At 38.3% G+C, this 17,706-nt stretch overlaps 1 protein-coding gene across 1 annotated transcript in view; it reads right to left on the reverse strand.

Annotated features, from left to right (window-relative positions):
* Nucleotides 1-17,706, reverse strand: part of LOC124279809 (USP6 N-terminal-like protein) — a 42,413-nt gene that overhangs the window by 15,260 nt on the left and 9,447 nt on the right. Inside the window, 5 exon segments of the mRNA XM_046715689.1 lie at nucleotides 645-687; nucleotides 1,358-1,443; nucleotides 2,833-2,912; nucleotides 11,831-11,848; nucleotides 14,137-14,204. Of these exon segments, the coding sequence (XP_046571645.1) occupies nucleotides 645-687; nucleotides 1,358-1,443; nucleotides 2,833-2,912; nucleotides 11,831-11,848; nucleotides 14,137-14,140 (231 nt within the window). The 5' untranslated portion in view covers nucleotides 14,141-14,204.

Below are 17,706 nucleotides of genomic sequence, written 5' to 3' on the forward strand. Positions count from 1 at the left end.
CACACATGAAAAAGCACAAAATATCTTTGAGATGACCCCTTGTGCCTGTAAGCAGCACCTGCATTTCATGCCAGGTGAGTCGACGGTCCGTAGTCAAACCTGGCTGAGCGACCTAATTGCCATCTATAGTCTGATCTATTGTTTTCAGCAGCAACTTTTGCCCGATTTTACGAGTAAACATGCTTTTCTGGATATCGTATTTCGCATCCCACTGAACGCCCAGTTAGACCGAAGTGGGTTATTTCGACATATGCTATTTGCAATTGTGTCAATTTTAGGGATACAGAGTAACAGCCTAAAAACAGTTTTTTTCTATTTCCGACAGTACTATAGTCTGGTGTTACACATAATTTATGAAATTATCGTAAGATGTCCACAAAAATGTGTATAGGCAATTTGTCTGACACAGCTTAAACCTGACATGGCTCGAATGACTAAAAGGGCTGTAGAATAGCTACAGATCTATCACTAATGTTGATACATTCCATTAGCTACTCAAGAGTTTTTTAGATCAGAAAACACTAACAATGATAACATCAGTTTGATATAATTGCTGCAAAGTATTGTAGCAAAACAAGACTATAATATGACATTTTTACCACTTGCTAGCATTAATTTCAGACAACGAATGCACTACTCCAAACCTTGGTTTCTGCAGCATCTGTGGTGGCAGGCAGAGCATGGTCACTGCAAGACAGAGGAATATCTAGTTATACATACACATGAAACCAGATCACAGGTGTATACATGATGCATGCAGCTCGCACACTGGGATGTACATAGGCCTGGGACATGCTCCACAAAGTGTTCGTAGCATTACGATCTATTGTAACTCTAAACTATATCACTGGCTTACCAATGACGTAGAGCTACTGAACCTTTGTGGATAGGGTCTTTGATCAGAAGCTGATACTTGGCCCCAAGATTAGAACAAATTCAGTAAACATTTCAAAACTGGACCAATTAACCCAACAACCAAATCTCAATTGATTTCAACATAGTTATAACTTAAGTGTTGGCTTGTCGAGTGAACTTGTATTTCCTGAGATCGGGGCGTTTAAAGGGGAAGACATTAATGCTTAGTTTTAGGTTATTACATACACTGTTGATTAATACAATGATAAACTTTGAAGAAATCCCCTTTAAGACCAGTTTGCATGCCTTGAGTTCTTACTATGGAATCCCTGATAAAATCCACACATCCCTACAGTATTCTTTAATTATTAAACGATTACATAGATTACATTAGGATGTACTGTTTTAAAATCTGGACTGGTGAAAAGTAACTAAGCTCAATGTTCTTTACCACAACTAGTCAGAAGAACCAGCTGTTAATTAATAAGTGTGAACTACATACTGAATGAAGCCAAATCTGTCTGTCACTTGGTAGACCTCAAATGCTGGATCCTCCCAAGGGTCAATGTGGGCACCCTCTTCTCTGCCCTGGAATACACAAACAAAAGATGTACGATTAGTCTGGTGTTTGAGGATGCACCCAGTCTTCCTGGATTTGGCAGTAAGCTGTACAAACCAGTCAATGACAACATGAGTAATATACCAAGCCACTGGGATTTGATGACACGCAATCCAGACATGGAGTCAGACCATCTCATCCAATGATATTTGTACATAAATAAACTGCAATGGATTCCATGCCAATGATTTTACTGATTTCAGAGTGTTTTTGTTTGTTTTGATATATGAAGAAGAATTGTGTAAAGCTATAATTGCTGACTTATATTTTCAGAATTATGTTGAGTTACAAACATAAAAACCATTGTGCATACTTAGCATGGATCCATTGTACAGATTTACACAGGAATGAGTATGTACATTGGTTGTTCTGTTTTTTACCTCCATATGCGCAAAAACATTGAAGTTGATCCCTATATAACCCTCCTCAATTTTACCTAGCACAGTGTCAGACATCAATATTGAGTTATATAGCCATTTTTGTGGGGCCTCCCAAACTGTCAACTGCTCAAAAATGGCTAATTGCTGGCATGTAATTGAGGGCTACTGCACAAGATGTTGGTTGTCATCCCCGGACTCTCAGCCAATTGGCCAGAAGATATCAGCAAACTAATGAAGGACCTCAGGGTGTCCATAAGTGGCAACACCTAGGGGAAATACAGCCCTCAGAATCACAAAACTTCATCCATTGATGTCAAGTGGTGTGTTGAAAACAGAGTGGCTCCCATGTCCTTGTTTGTCCAACAGTAAGTCCAAATTGCCTAAACTCAGCAGGATATAGAGCCATACGACCTATCACACATCCCTTGCTATTCCCAGTGCACAAAGAACCATGACTAGTTTGATGCCAAGCTAGATGTCACTGGAATTTGAGGTCATGGGGATAAAAGTCAATTTGTTTTGTTCATGAATGATGGCCAAGCTCATGTTTGGTACCGCAGAAATGCTACATATCCACACAACAGAATATCTTGGAGCAAGTACTGTTTGACAGGGGTCATATCACTGTAAACCTGACCAAGTGACGATCAGTCAAAATCTTTCTTTTTACATTTAGATTTGCCATTTTATCATTCCTTCGGGGTCCATTTATCCAGACAGTAAATCAAATTGAGGTTTGGAAATGTTCCTATGCTGTTGTTAATGGTAACATATTGAAACTATGAAAAATATGGGATGTTGTGATACATGGAAGTATGCGTGTGTTTATACCTAACAGGTAGCCAAAGATCTACAACTGATTGACATGGCAAAATTTGTATCAAAATTGAACATCATATTAGAGTTATTGATGCTATGTTTGAAATATACCTTGTTTGCTCATGTTGTTTCAACAACAAAATGAATAATTGCATCTACCTTGTCATATCTGGCGACAATCTCTGCCCTCTCCTTGGCAGCCCTTTGAATTTCATCATAGTCGGTGACAGTGCTAGTTGCTGAAACAATGAAGGAGAAAAACACTGTGAACATGTTGATCACCACCTGTTGCATCAATAAAAGTAATTAAATCATGCTGATATCATGAACATTACATAATCAAACCCACTTTCCTTTTATTCACATAACCATCATAATATTCGTCAAAAGTCCTTAATTTCAATCTAGTTAGCAAGTTACCAGTAGCTATATATAGCTCAACTTATAACAGTCCATACCTTAGGCATAAAATCAATTTAAAAAGACCGGGTAGCTCCGAGACAGTTAAGAAGACAAAGAATAGTCTGATGACAGATGTTTGCAGAAGCACCAATCAGACAATCATGAACACAGAGGTACAGATAAGCTGCGTATCTGCGTAAATTACGCTAAATATTTATGTGAAAACTCAATTCCTGTTAAGTCTATTGCGTACAAGTACGCTTGAAGTTATGTAAATACTCAATAAATGTGATCTTACATGTGTACACACAAAAATGTCAAATCGTAGCTTGCTTATCAGTGGTTAGATAAATTAACTGAAGTATATTGAGAGGTTCCTATCAGAAAATGAAGTTGACAACTTGCAGTCTTTCTAATTGTTTCCCATATTACAGATCAAATGTAAATCAAAACACTAACATTTAAACTTTATTATATTTTGTAAAATTAATGGAAAATGGCAAAATACCCAATTGAGTTTGAGTGAGGTGAGTACAATTTATTTCGTTACTCAAAGGAAAATTAGGATACCCAATTGAGATGAAGACAAGGGAGTACATAACTCAAGGACCCAAAAAGTTATCTGTAGCTCTGTGATCAGAATAACACTAAATCACTATATCAGTGTTACCCCGGATCTTCTTCTGTGTTCGCCTTAACTCAAAAACCTGCATGTTTCAAGCAAATAAATCTACCTTTCACGCACGATATTTTCTACCTGCGTGTTCTGCACGCAAAGAATTTTGTGTTCTGGGTAGTTACTAAATTACTTCCTTAATTCTCATGATACTGAAATGTAACATTGTCCGTTTTGACATGGTGATGTTACCATAACTTGGAATTCCCCAGGTTTATAAATAGAGACCTCACCAGATGGCGTGCAAAACTCAGAACTGTGTATGACCATACATGTCACGAATTCATACCTTATATAGTTATTTGCGGTTCGAATTTTCCAAGTCATGTGTTGTGTGCGACACCTCCCAAAATTCTTTATGAATGGGTGAAAGTTCAGTTGATCCTTCTTCAAAATAATGACTTGTGGACATGTGAACCGATGACTTGTGAAACACAACAGGTACACCAAAAACATATATTCCCCAAGGAAAAAATAAAATAAAATAAAGTTTCTCTCAGCTAATTTGACTTGTGAATGATGATAAAATTCTCTGAAATGCAAGGAAATTTCAAAATTTTACGGGGGCTATGCCCACTGACTCCCATAGAGACCTCGCCACTTCGTGGCTCTGGCATAATTCTGTGTGCATGCACATGCAAGATTCAAAGGGCTATATGTTTTAGGAACATCAAACTTTTATTCCTACTGCAAATATTGCATCTACTGTAGCCACTCTGCAGTGTTTGAATCGAAGAGGATCTGGAGATCCTGGGGTGTGTGATCTGCTCCTTTGGGAATTGAGTCCAGGGACCCCCATATCTTATCTTTAACCATCAGGGTAATGACAAGGACCCCTTGAAATAATGCTCAATTTTGAAATGATGTATGTCATAGGAAATGTCTTTTGGAACAGCCTTAATCATGAAACTAAGCACAGCTTCTGGATCCACTGTTTACTCTAGAATGTGGTCAGTAATGACATGAATTACCACCTACGTGCTTCACCTTCAATACAAAACAATCTCATATTGCAATCTCGACATGCACTCAAAACATAAACATCCGCTCACATTCAGTATGTTTGTTTGTCAATGAAATTTACTCACATTGCAAAGCAAGCTCCAAGGCTTTGTTCAAAACCTTTAAAAAACACCAAGGTTAAAACACAGGGGATCCAGGGTTAAGGAGGTCTGCTACAACTTAAACCTTGGCAGCAGACCACTTGTAGAATGAATATGTTTTGTTTGTTTCTTGACTGTCTTTGGGAGCTTTTTACTCAGACACCAGTTTGACAAATCACCCCAATCCTTCTGTTGGCAATGTCCCCCAAGCTTATGATTACATCATGTAGACTGAACAGTGTCAAGATCTCTCATGAGCATTCATGTTTCTTTTATATTTTCATTTTACGTGAAGTACAGTGACTATAAGAAAAATACCTCCGCTTTCTCACTGAGAATAACATGGGAGGCATGTCATGATCACTTTCCTGTTGTGAGGTGAAGCATGGGAAGTGTGACAAAATCACATACAACAAACACTTTCAGTTTCAAAGTTTTGGGTAAAATAATGCATGAGTGCTCTGGAATTCACATTGAGGATAGGAGGAAGGTGGGACAGGTTAAACATAAGACACAAACGCATTACAAAAGATGACAAAAGTTTATTCAGCTTGGACAAAGCTGGGACTACAGCTGAACAATAGTTGGATAGTAACTCCTCAAGGTAAGCAGCTTGGACAATAGTTTGACAAAGCTGGGACTACAGCTGAACAACAGTCAGAGTCATGATCACTTTCCTGTTGTGAGAGTGAAGCATGGGAAGTGTGACTTGAATGATGAGTTAGAGGATAGGAGGAAGGTGGGACAGGTTAAACAGCTTGGACAAAGCTGGGACTGCAGCTGGGGATAGTAACGATAGCTGGGACTACAGCTGAACAACAGTCAGAGCTTGAATGATAGTTAGATGAATGCAGCTGCGACTGCAGCTGGGACGATAGCTGGACAGTGACTCCACAGTGACTGAACACTAGCTGGGGCAATAGAGCTAACAGTATCTGGGGCAATAGGTGGCTTTGAGTCAGTGGACATACTTTCCCTCTACTGCCCAGCCCGAAGTTTCCCGTACACACTCTTACTGGCCAAGGTCCACTGACTCACAATACCACCTCCTTCTGGGTGCTAGTATCACACATACCTTGACTACGTCTGGGTGTTCATGACAAACTAGTCCACTTGAGAATCACTTAAACATCATAAAAGGTGCTGTTCACACCTAGCTAAGCACTGACAGCAACACCCGACAAGAGATTAAGTGTTCAAGCCGAGGATAGATTCGAATACAGACAGCTAAGAGGAATCAACGATTTGCTGTCACACATGAACTCAATTTGTCGTGAGCCATCTCAGCTTTCTGAGTTTGACTTTATTCTACATAACCTCTGTCATATTTAGAGTTCCACTTAAAATCAATAGAACCACTTCAGTTCAGGACCTAAGTTTCTGTACATAATACAAGAGGCTATCATGTCATCACTTCAAGCATGATTTCATCAGTCAGGTATGGTTCATCACTTCTGCTGTAGTATCATCACCTCTGCTATAATTTCATCACCTCGACTATGGTTTCATCACCTCTGCTATAATTTCATCACCTTGGCTATGGTTTCATCACCTTTACTTTAGTTTCAACACCTCTACTATAATTTCATCACCTTGACTATGGTTTCATCACCTCGACTATGGTTTCATCACCTCTGCTATAATTTCATCACCTCGACTATGGTTTCATCACCTTGACTATGGTTTCATCACCTCGACTATGGTTTCATCACCTCGACTATGGTTTCATCACCTCCTCGACTATGGTTTCCGAACCGTTTCATCACTTTGGCTATGGTTTCATCACCTTGGCAGAAGTATCATCACTTCGGTGATGGTTTCATCACCTCAACTATGGTTTCACCACTTCAGCTGTTGTATCATCACCTTGGCTATGGTTTCAACACTTCTACTATGGTTTCATCACCTCTGCTACGATTTCATCACTCAGCTATGGTTCACCGCCTCGGCTATGGTATCATCACATCCACTATAGTTTTCATCACCTTCACTATGGTTTCATAACATCGGCTATGGTTTCATCACATACAATGATGTCATCACCCTGGATTTGTTTTTATCACCTCTGACATTTATATACAGAAAGGAAATACAAGAAGCTACACTCAAGCACTCTGGAATGTAAATATTTAACTCTTTGAGACAAAATCTATCGATAAATATGCAAGAAACACAGGCCAAAGAAAACGTTTTTGCTCAGCAACCCATTCAAGTGTACACAAAGCGTAAATAAGCCTGTTTTCTTGTTGACCTAGTTGCATTCAGATCCTGTGTGCCAACATCAAGGGAATAGATAGAGCAAGCACCTTGTAAACCACATCAAGTTTACCTTTCAACACTACATAAACACGATGTGGCAGCGTAGACACTGCAGTCCAATCAATCACCCTTCACTAGTCCCTCCTAACCTTCAGTGTAATCACAGCATAACTAGCCACACAGACCACTTTATTGTGATCCTTTAACTCATCATGGCAGTGCAATGCTGGATGCTACATTGTGTCGTGCAAACCTATCATCACGAGGAAATGCAATTAAGTATTGATAGTATTGGAACCCAATTTGTGAGCATGATGAGTTACAGAAACAGTTTCAGTTGTAGCAATACTGCAATAACCATGACGTCGTTGTCATCATCATCATCATCATCATCATCATCATCATCACCACCACCACCATCATCATCATCATCATCACCATCATCATCATCACCATCATCATCATCATCACCATCATCATCCTTATTCTATAAAGTGCCCTATACATGCATACAGCATGATCTGTAGCCACACAAACATATCCCCAAACAATAAATCAACGTGCACTCAAATTACATCCTCAGCTCTCTCAAGACTAAACAACATTCTCAATTGTCATTTAGTTTCAGGCTCACATTACAATTACATCTGACATGGAAATTCTACACCATTATACAAGCTGCATGTAATAGGACCATTGGCTTATCAGTGGGTTTCAGTTACACAAACCAATCTGCTGTCTGTTTCTCTGTTGTGTGTTTAGAGTCAATTGTTGGTTGTTTTCATGCAGCATCAGACCATATTCCAGCTATAATATGACAGTGGCTTATCAATAATCAAGTGTAGACCATAGATACTAGTGACTGATGCTATGAACATCAATCTTTGGCACCAACGGCAGAAATGACAACCACAGGGAGAATTATTCTATAGCTTGGAATGGTAACATTGTAGAGGTCCTTCCTTTCAAATAGTGCAGAAAACTTCCAAACCACACATCTTGTCAATGTCTAACAACCTCTCTGCCAGCTACACTAATGAGTCATCAATGCTATTGAAAAACATTATAGTAATTACCAGTGGTTAGTTCTGGGACTACATTACATGAAACTGGTGATTAATACAATATTAATTAAATCTAGGGACTTGCTGCAATAGCATTTATATCTTGTGATTTAGTTCCAAAACTGTTCCATATTTAACAGTCATAAGGTATGTTTGGGTTACGACAACAACTCCTCAATGTTTCTGCTTCATTCCAAACACTGAGTGACATGTGTAAGGTCAAAATGTTCCTTGAAACAATTAATCTGATGTCATGTGCATAATGTTCACATAAAAGAATGAAGATTAATATCTTCCCATGTTTCTCCCCATCATGTGTTATCTGTTGGAATCACAGCAGCATCCCACAGAGAGGTGGGGGATATAAATCATTATCAACCCAGCCCAGGACACCAGATGAACAAGGACACGGTATTTCCTTAAGATAACCATCATCAGCGTCTTCTTTGCTTCCTCTGAGTAACAACAGATTACATGTATAGCATGTTTAATGATTCATATACCACAGTTTGAAACCATGCATGAGTCATAACATGAAATCTGTAACCATGGCAACCATAAAGGAACTGATAATGTTGTACACAATCACCTGTATTGATGGTTTATAAAACCTCTAGTCTGTCTGGATAACCTTTACAGAGAATCAACACACAAAACCAGATTAAGAAATAACGTTCATGTAATGCAGCTAAATCCTTTCCGATATCTCTAAATCCTTAATTTAACATCTTTACAAGCTAACAACCATTTCACCAAACTGAATTATTAGTCAACACCAAATAATACTTGTCGATGAGTTGAAGTGGAATCACTGTCCCCATTTTGTGACTTACAGTAAAGAAAGGCTGACCTAAATCAGTTTTAGAGTGACCTGTGCATAGAGGCATCTGTTGTTAATATTTCAATACATCATGTATTAGATTGTGCTATCATTAATTGAGATCATGACAAGTTACAATGTGTTCCTGACCACGCCCATCCCAATTTAGCTCACCGTAGATAATAATTATTGCTGAGATCTATTAACATTCCTACGTGACCTACAGGGTGTGGCACTGGAATATAATTCAATGTGTTCAGTTGTCTTCTGTCAGCTCATTATAATTCCTGTATGTTCATATACTTACTCTTTCAGCCAAAATCATATTTATAATTTTCAAAAATATATCTACATAACATAACAGGAGAAAAAAATCATGTTTTCTCTACTGGACAATCGCAGACTACAGGTGAGGTGAGGTGAAATTGGGTTTAACGTTGTGCTGGAGAATATTTCGCTCATATGATGACGTGCATGCGTGTGTATGTGTATGTGCGACTGCTTGTACTAGCCCAGACTTAAGCTGGTTTTATAGTGCTAGCACACTGAGATACCATGCCGCAGTGAAGCATGAATGCCCCACTCAGACACAGTATACTGACTCCGAGCCGACCAGTCCTTGTTGTACCCAAAAATGCCGAGCGCCAGGCAGGGACCAACAAGTACAATATTTTAACGTCTTTTGGTATGACGCGGTCGGGGATCGAACCCGCGACCTTCCGCTCTCCGGGCGGACGCTCTAACCACTACACCGCGGAGGCGGTCCGCAGACTACAGATCTGATATACAACTGATATCATATGTCTTCTTATTCTTCAGCAGATTCGTCTGCCCAGACAGCAGGGGGTCGGTTGATCCCAGTTCATACTATTCCAGCTATAGGAAAGTACCCTACCCTGCCCTCTGTATTAAGGGAATAAACAAGGGGTGGGTGAGTGAGTACTGCTTATCGCTGAATCAGCCATTTCGCAGCTATATGCAGCAAGGGAATAAACAAGTTATTGCTGGGTGCAGTGACAGTATACTGTGAGTAGGCATTCAATATAAACTACAGCATGGTATCTCATTGGATGCACTAAACACCATAAACTCAGCAGTAGACAGGACTAATACAAGCAGCCCACATAAACACAGACACACACATGTATTCATGCACACAGCAGTAGACAGGACTAATACAAGCAGCCCACATAAACACAGACACACACATGTATTCATGCACACAGCAGTAGACAGGACTAATACAAGCAGCCCACATAAACACAGACACACACATGTATTCATGCACACAGCAGTAGACAGGACTAATACAAGCAGCCCACATAAACACAGACACACACATGTATTCATGCACACAGCAGTAGACAGGACTAATACAAGCAGCCCACATAAACACAGACACACAGATGTATTCATGCACACAAATGTACTCATCATCCTCATGCACACACAGACAGGCACACATACGCACGCACACACACACATATGTACTCACATGTGCAGGCACGTACCTGTTCTGTAAATTATCAACTGATATTGCTGCTACTGTAAGGACTGATCCACCATTGGCATACAATGACAAACAATTAGCTATTTCATTTTCAGTATTTGTGTAAAGCCTCTATGACAAACACTGCACTGAAAATCAATTAAATTCATTCATTTGCATGTGACAAGGATTATTTTAGGTAACATCCTATTAGTGATCAACTTTAACTGACCCCTCTGTAAATATGTGGTAAATATATGATCAAAAACTAAGTAATTGTGCCATCAATCCCTGTGTAATAATCCCATCTTAGCAGTGTCACTTTAAAGTTTTGGTGATTACAAACTTGACTCAAATATGACTACACAGTGCCATTTAGAAAATGATCAAATCTAACATGTTATACTTGCAATTATGTCCCATCCAGGGATTTGAACCCACACCCGCTCAACACCCTCAGTGGAAGTCGCGGTGGCTGAGTGGGTTAGGCATCTGACTTTGTGTGCTGGATATTAGGTGCCTGACTCTGAGGGTGTGGATTCGAATCCTGTATGGGACTCAACCCAGCCAAAAGTACTGGAATCTATACTTTACTGACAAAGTGTACTCCCAAATACACTGGACTCACATAGTTACTTCCTTCTGTTTTCAAAACTGCATCAGTAAACAAGAGACCTAGATCATGTAGGCAGCTGCATATATGTATTGACATGCATAAAAATGAGTTTAACATGTTTGTGTGAGTAATTGAGTTTAGTTTTACACCACACTCAGCAATATTCCAGCTATATGGCAGCGACATGTTTGAGAAAGCCATGTTTTTGTATTCTGGATTAATGCTAATATGGGTATTTCAGTCATTTCCAGACATTTCAGAAGCCTGATTAATGTCATAGTTTGCGCAGTTAACTCAGTTATCATGATCATGCTGCTGTGAGACCAAGGATTATAGGATCTGAACGTATGACCGTGGAACAAGGTACACAGTGACCCATCACAGATCGGACCACTGTGCCGTGCCCACTGTTATTGTAAGTAAATGATACTCTCTGCTTGACAGTTCACACCAATCACCATATATGTTACGATAACTGCTCAATGACTAATAACACAGGGCCTCTGCTGATGCTAAGTACTGTTAAGTAGGTAACTGTAGCATGAATCAGAACTGTTATTACCATATTGCTGGTATGCAAAGAGCATGGTTATAATTTATAAGTATTACTTCATAGATTAGGATACAGAGACCTCTACAAGATGAGGGAGTGAGTGAGTTTGGTATAATGCTGGTTTGGTCCATTATTGCAAAAGCATTGTTAGCAATACACTGATAATCTGCAATACCTTCAAAGTAAGACCAGCCTGTAAATAATCATAGAAAATAACAAGTGAAAACGTTGTAAATATCCCTAATTATAAACTCTAAACATGATTAGCCTAGCAATATATTCACATAATACTTCTAAATTCTTATTTGTTTTTGTTGTTGAACAATTTGGCTGTCAGCAAAATATTCTAGTCAGGACCAGACAATCAAGTGATCAAAAGTGCAAGCAACATTAGAAAACAGTAAGCATAATTATGTCCCATGCATTATGTAGTTCAATAAAAATCACAATAATATATCCTTCATATTACAATACCACTGCCTAAAGTGAAATTCTACAAATACCAAGCAGTTTTTTTTCATTGCACAACAACACAAACAAAATCATCCAAAGGCAAGGTGAAATTTCAATGTTTTGTAAACAAGGCTACATGAATAACTGAAGAAAGGGAAGGACTGTATATCAGCCCTCAATTTCCTTGTTGAGCAATGAAAAAATCAATCAATAAACACACTGAATTAGCTTATCATCCTCGGTGATTTCCCAAATGACATCACAATCAAAAGGATATAAGCCATGCAGTTTCATGGGATATTCCTCAATTATTAAACAGTCCCTTTGCAATTTGTTTTCGGCTTTCTTAAATATTCATTCTCATCAAAACAACCAGTCATAATGGTCAAAGCATGCAAGAACAGGTTATGTTTGGCCTAGTATGCCCATCACAATGCTTAACATTTGAGGATAGTCGTCTTGAGTCGGCAAGACGACATGTTGATGGAGTGTCCCGGAATGTTGATGGAGTGTCCCGGCACTCCGAACCAGACTAACTCAAACCACTGTCAGTATAGCACAAGTGTCACACCCAAGTCACTGATGCTGGGTCAAATGACAAACAAGTCAGTAGATTGCCCTGAGAATTAGACACGCTACAGACATGCTACAGGCATGCTACATACATGTAACATCATAATGCATCAATGAGCAGCAAGGAGTGTACCTGTGTGTACATATCAGTGAAGGTCAAGGGCTACTTGAATTATGTTCCTGTAGGATGATAATCTAGGGACACCCCTTACATCAACAACAACATCTTGGCTATGAAGATAAAGACACCTGGACTTTCACGCTTGATTTCAAAACACTTCACATCACATATCAGGGATTAAAATTCATATCATGCAAGCCATTTTCATATCAGTATCAATAATATTAAAAGAAAGGAAACATATTTCCTCTTATCATATTATGCCATACTCCAAACGGATGAAATTTATAACATTGATTCCTCAATATAACCTAAAGAACACTATGCGAATACAAGGTTTGAATGAAACACCCAACTTATCTAAAGTGTTATATGTAAGAGAACGAAGCACCCAGAGGTCTGAGTCAACCAGTCAATGTATTTGCAGTTCAACCACCAAATCATGCCATAGTTTATCAATAGAAGAGTCATCCACCCAATATATGTACAGTATCATCAATCCAGCAGGTTCCATTAAGTCCTATCTGAGTGATCTTTCACCATCCAATCAAAATAAAGCATGTGTGGGTTATCCTGCCAATCAGCTTCTAAAATGGCTTATCCTGTTTCATTACTTACTACTTTTGACAACTTTGATCTTTACATCTTATAAACCCCATACAAAACCTAAACCTACAGCACTCTCTTTTGGCTGTGAATGCCATGAAAGTATTACATGACGCAGTGTGTAACATCTACCCACCACAATATAACAGTGCTTGATTTGTTTCATCACAGAACTGCCTGTTTATCTTCATTTTTAAGATACAGGTCAGAAGCAATGATATAAACACACAATTTAACAAAAAAATTCATTTAGAATGCGTAACAGGTATAATCGTACACAAAAGGTTACTAATTTTCTTTTCCTGAACATATTCTAGTTGATACACTTTGATGTGTGTATGATATATGAATTAACATATCACAAAATTGTGACAAAACTGTCACCATCATCATGTTATCACTTTTGTGTAATCAATTCATACTTGCTTCCATGGCTACCAATACTGCCAAACTATCGTTATACATAGGGCTATATCATGACATCTGTATCAGTATCACTGAACACAACTAAAGGATTACAACAGGTGAGTGAGTAATTATGGTTTTACTCCACTAACTACAAAAATTCCATCGACATACAGCTGAGGATACCATAAATGGGTTTAACACATCGCACCCATTTGGGGAATCAAACCCATGTCTTCAGCATGATGAACAAATGCCTTAACCACTGGGCCACCTCACCATCCCCTGAAATAAGATCGACTGTCTGTCCAGGGTATACTTACTCATGATTACAGGTCTTCATTCTGCTCACACCACATCAAACTAACCATCCTGAGTCGACATCTTCACTCTGGAATAAAGCAAAACTCAAGTCAAACACTGTACATGCTTGTTGCATTAAAACTGGGGGCATCAAAGTTTAGAATTGATACGTCAACTCTATAAGTATTACGATACGTCAATTCATAACATAAAATGGTATTCTGCATAGGTATAGCAAATGTTCCTCTCTAGACCTGCAATAAATCAACTTCATGCTAAGGCCAGACCAATTTTATATCTTGTATTTCGGATTTTGTCTTCAGGAGAGAAAAAAAATAAAATAAAATCACTAGTTAAAGTAATATTCCTTCTAAATACCAAATAGTATTTTACTTTTGGCAATTCATGAAGTGTATATGGGGAAAAAAACAATCTAAAAGTTTTTTTCTGTAAGTTAACATTTTTGGCCAATATAAACATTAGGATTTTAGTTTTTGAGCAGGGGATTTTTTTCTTCTCTTATTCTTGAAAAAATACGACAGGCGGATTCGTAAAACAAGAAATATAATTGGTATGGCCTAAACATGCAAAATGTGCACAAGACTGATTGATCAAATGTAAAACATTGAAATATTACCTTCTTAGTGTCCATTTTAACATGGTGATGGAAAAAAATGTAAATATTCTGGCGGAAATTAAATGTTTCAGTGCTATCAGTATTGATGTACAGAGGTTTGTACTGATACAGTATCAACAAACATTTTGGGGGATACATTGATATCTATATATGCGATGATATCCCTCATCCAAACTGATTAGGGTTCATTTGTTTAATACCACTCTCCGCAACATTCTAGCTGAGTCGACCCATTAATACTTGAATACACTGTGTTAGTTGCTGTGATGATGCATTCCGCAATTTGGTGGCAGCCTGTAAATAATCCAGTCTGTACCAGACAAATCACTGATCGATGTTGTTCATGGATATCCACAAAGTGGATTGAATATCTAGCTGAATCATCATATTGATTCTCAAAATATGTTAGAAACATTTTGAGCATGCATGTTCAGGTATTTGTCAAAAAATCCAAACTACACAATGACCACAATTACTCAACTAAATGTCCATGGCAATGTTGCTGGCTCTTTGTCTAAAACTAGTCATGTGATATCACCTATGCATATTTTCATTATCTAATTCATTTGAACACAGGTATTGTTTGGGTGCTTTATATTTTTAAGTTCTGTTTATTTTACTCTGTTCTTCCTTCAGCTGTATATGTTACAGTAAGATTTCGAAATCAGTGATTTCGTGAAATGTCTAAAAATTTCAGTCATTTCGTGAAATTACTAAGAGGGTCAGCCATTCAACTATCCCTTCTGCTCATTCTCTTTCTTCCTGGGTTAGCCTTGGCATTCTCTCTGTGTGACTTTATGTGCAATGATATTGTAGTGTTGGACAGGCCATTTATACTGAATTTTCGCTCAATCTTTCCCATTTATCCGACTAAGACATGTGTTTCGTGTTTCTGAGAGTCGGGGCCACAAAATGCGTTTTGGCGATTTGTTTAGTGGATCAAGAACATTGGCAATCGCTATCAAGGACATTTACATCAAATTTGATGGAAACGTTCAAAACTATTTGTATAGCCAACAGCCAATGGCTGATCGTCTTAGTCCTTTCACGAAATGACTGATTTCACAATCTGACTGTAACATATACATGGTGTACATGCAGACATGATCACTTGTATGTCATAACTGGGTGGTGGCAATAACCGGTCACCTGCCGATACTTTCACTGCTACTGAAGCTATCCGACTACACAGTGTACGTAGAATTAGCACGATCAATAATCACCAAATATTGGATTCTATATACAAGATTTATTGCAATCAATTAATGACATATATAAATCACCATGAAAATCCAGAAGTCCATTGTGAAATAATCAGTGAATAAAGGTTCCCAGACACTAAGTAAATTGACAAGTTCGATACTGAAGTTATACCTTCAGGGACAAAGAGATGGTAGAACTATGTATCTTTTGTAAAGTCCAGTGTAAGTCACTTGTAAACCTTTGTTCGGCCTAGTTCTAAATCTTATCAAATACTGGGATTGATGATGATGTGCAACAAGTGTACATCATGATCGGTCGAATATCTCGACTAAAGTTGATCTACATATCGTGATGGGAGTTTAAGATAGAAAACAGTACATGGGCGGTCATTGGTGAAGACATCTTTGCACACACTGAATATTGTTTCTCTCACAATCTATCATGATCCATAATCTTCTATCTTGTGTTTTTAACACCAAACAAATTAGCGATTCTGACAAACATATGAACACTTACCACTTATTTCTCCTTTCACAGCATTAAAATAGCAATCCCTCTTTGGTGAAATACCCTATTTCTGTGACCCAAGTCTGAGGCCTGACGAGCGAATGCTTTAACAACCCACCCAACCCCGTTAGGCCAAAAAAAATAAATGTTGTGGTTCCGATTTTTTTTTTAGGCCTTATGAATAAAATGTCCAAACATTATCTATTTCCATCCTGGCTATGCTTGAATATACAGAGGGTTTCGGTCAAGCACTATTTGCTTATTCATCATATTTGACAATCAACATGATCAGGATGACAACATGCAATGTCTCCGACAAATACAAAATTACCACAGCAGAAATTGTTTCAAAACTTCCATTGACTTGGAACATGTGAAGCTTGTGTTTTTCACTTTAATACAAACCTCCATGAATACTGTGAGGCAAGTACAATTGCTGAGACTGTTTGCAGCAACGTGGTGGTAACACAGTGCTGGGTTCTGATACCTGTGTCTGGGAGACAGTGTACATCCGGGTATAGTTGGGTCTATTTCTACAACTCTTACACCTGTGATTAGTAATATTTCATTTACAAATACAATAAGGGCACAACACTTGGGATAATGTATGCAAATTCAGTGAATATACACCCATAATACTAATGCCACTCCCTGACCTGAATAATGCCAACTCCCGCTTGTAGTGTTTGCCATGTGAGGTCAACTATTATACAACTATTATAGGATCTAGAAAGTGCAGATATACATGTTTGACTTGTACCTTGTAACAAGAGGGTTAAGACCAAGCTGATATACTGACAGAAGGATCAAAGTAATCATGTCAGTCCGCAACTTTGGACACTAAGTATGTAGCCAGATTGTAGCCTTCAAAATTTACATTAGCCTTCTCCTCAGAAACTTTCTGAACTGTGCAGAAGGGAAGGAGAAAAATGCTAGAAACATTTAAAAGCTGTAATCCTGAACTAGTTCTCAATTTTGCTACAATTTGGAACTGGATAAAACTAGAAAGTTTAAATATAATAAACATGATAAATAGGTTTGTCCTGTATAAGGAGTTGCAATTAGTGAGTGAGCAAACATAAGGCTTACACTAGTCTTGAGGGATAGCTTTTATTAACTAAATTTCTAAGTGAGTCCAGTCAAGTTTTCTCTAGTCTGGTAAGCTGAGTTATCAAAACAGTCCTTAGAATGTAGCTAAAATCTGAAAATGATGCCTAACACTAACAGCCCACTCATTACCGAC

Source organism: Haliotis rubra, unplaced genomic scaffold, assembly GCF_003918875.1.
Source record: "Haliotis rubra isolate DU_JTF1 unplaced genomic scaffold, ASM391887v1 Scf257, whole genome shotgun sequence".
In the NCBI taxonomy this organism is placed as follows: domain Eukaryota; kingdom Metazoa; phylum Mollusca; class Gastropoda; order Lepetellida; family Haliotidae; genus Haliotis; species Haliotis rubra.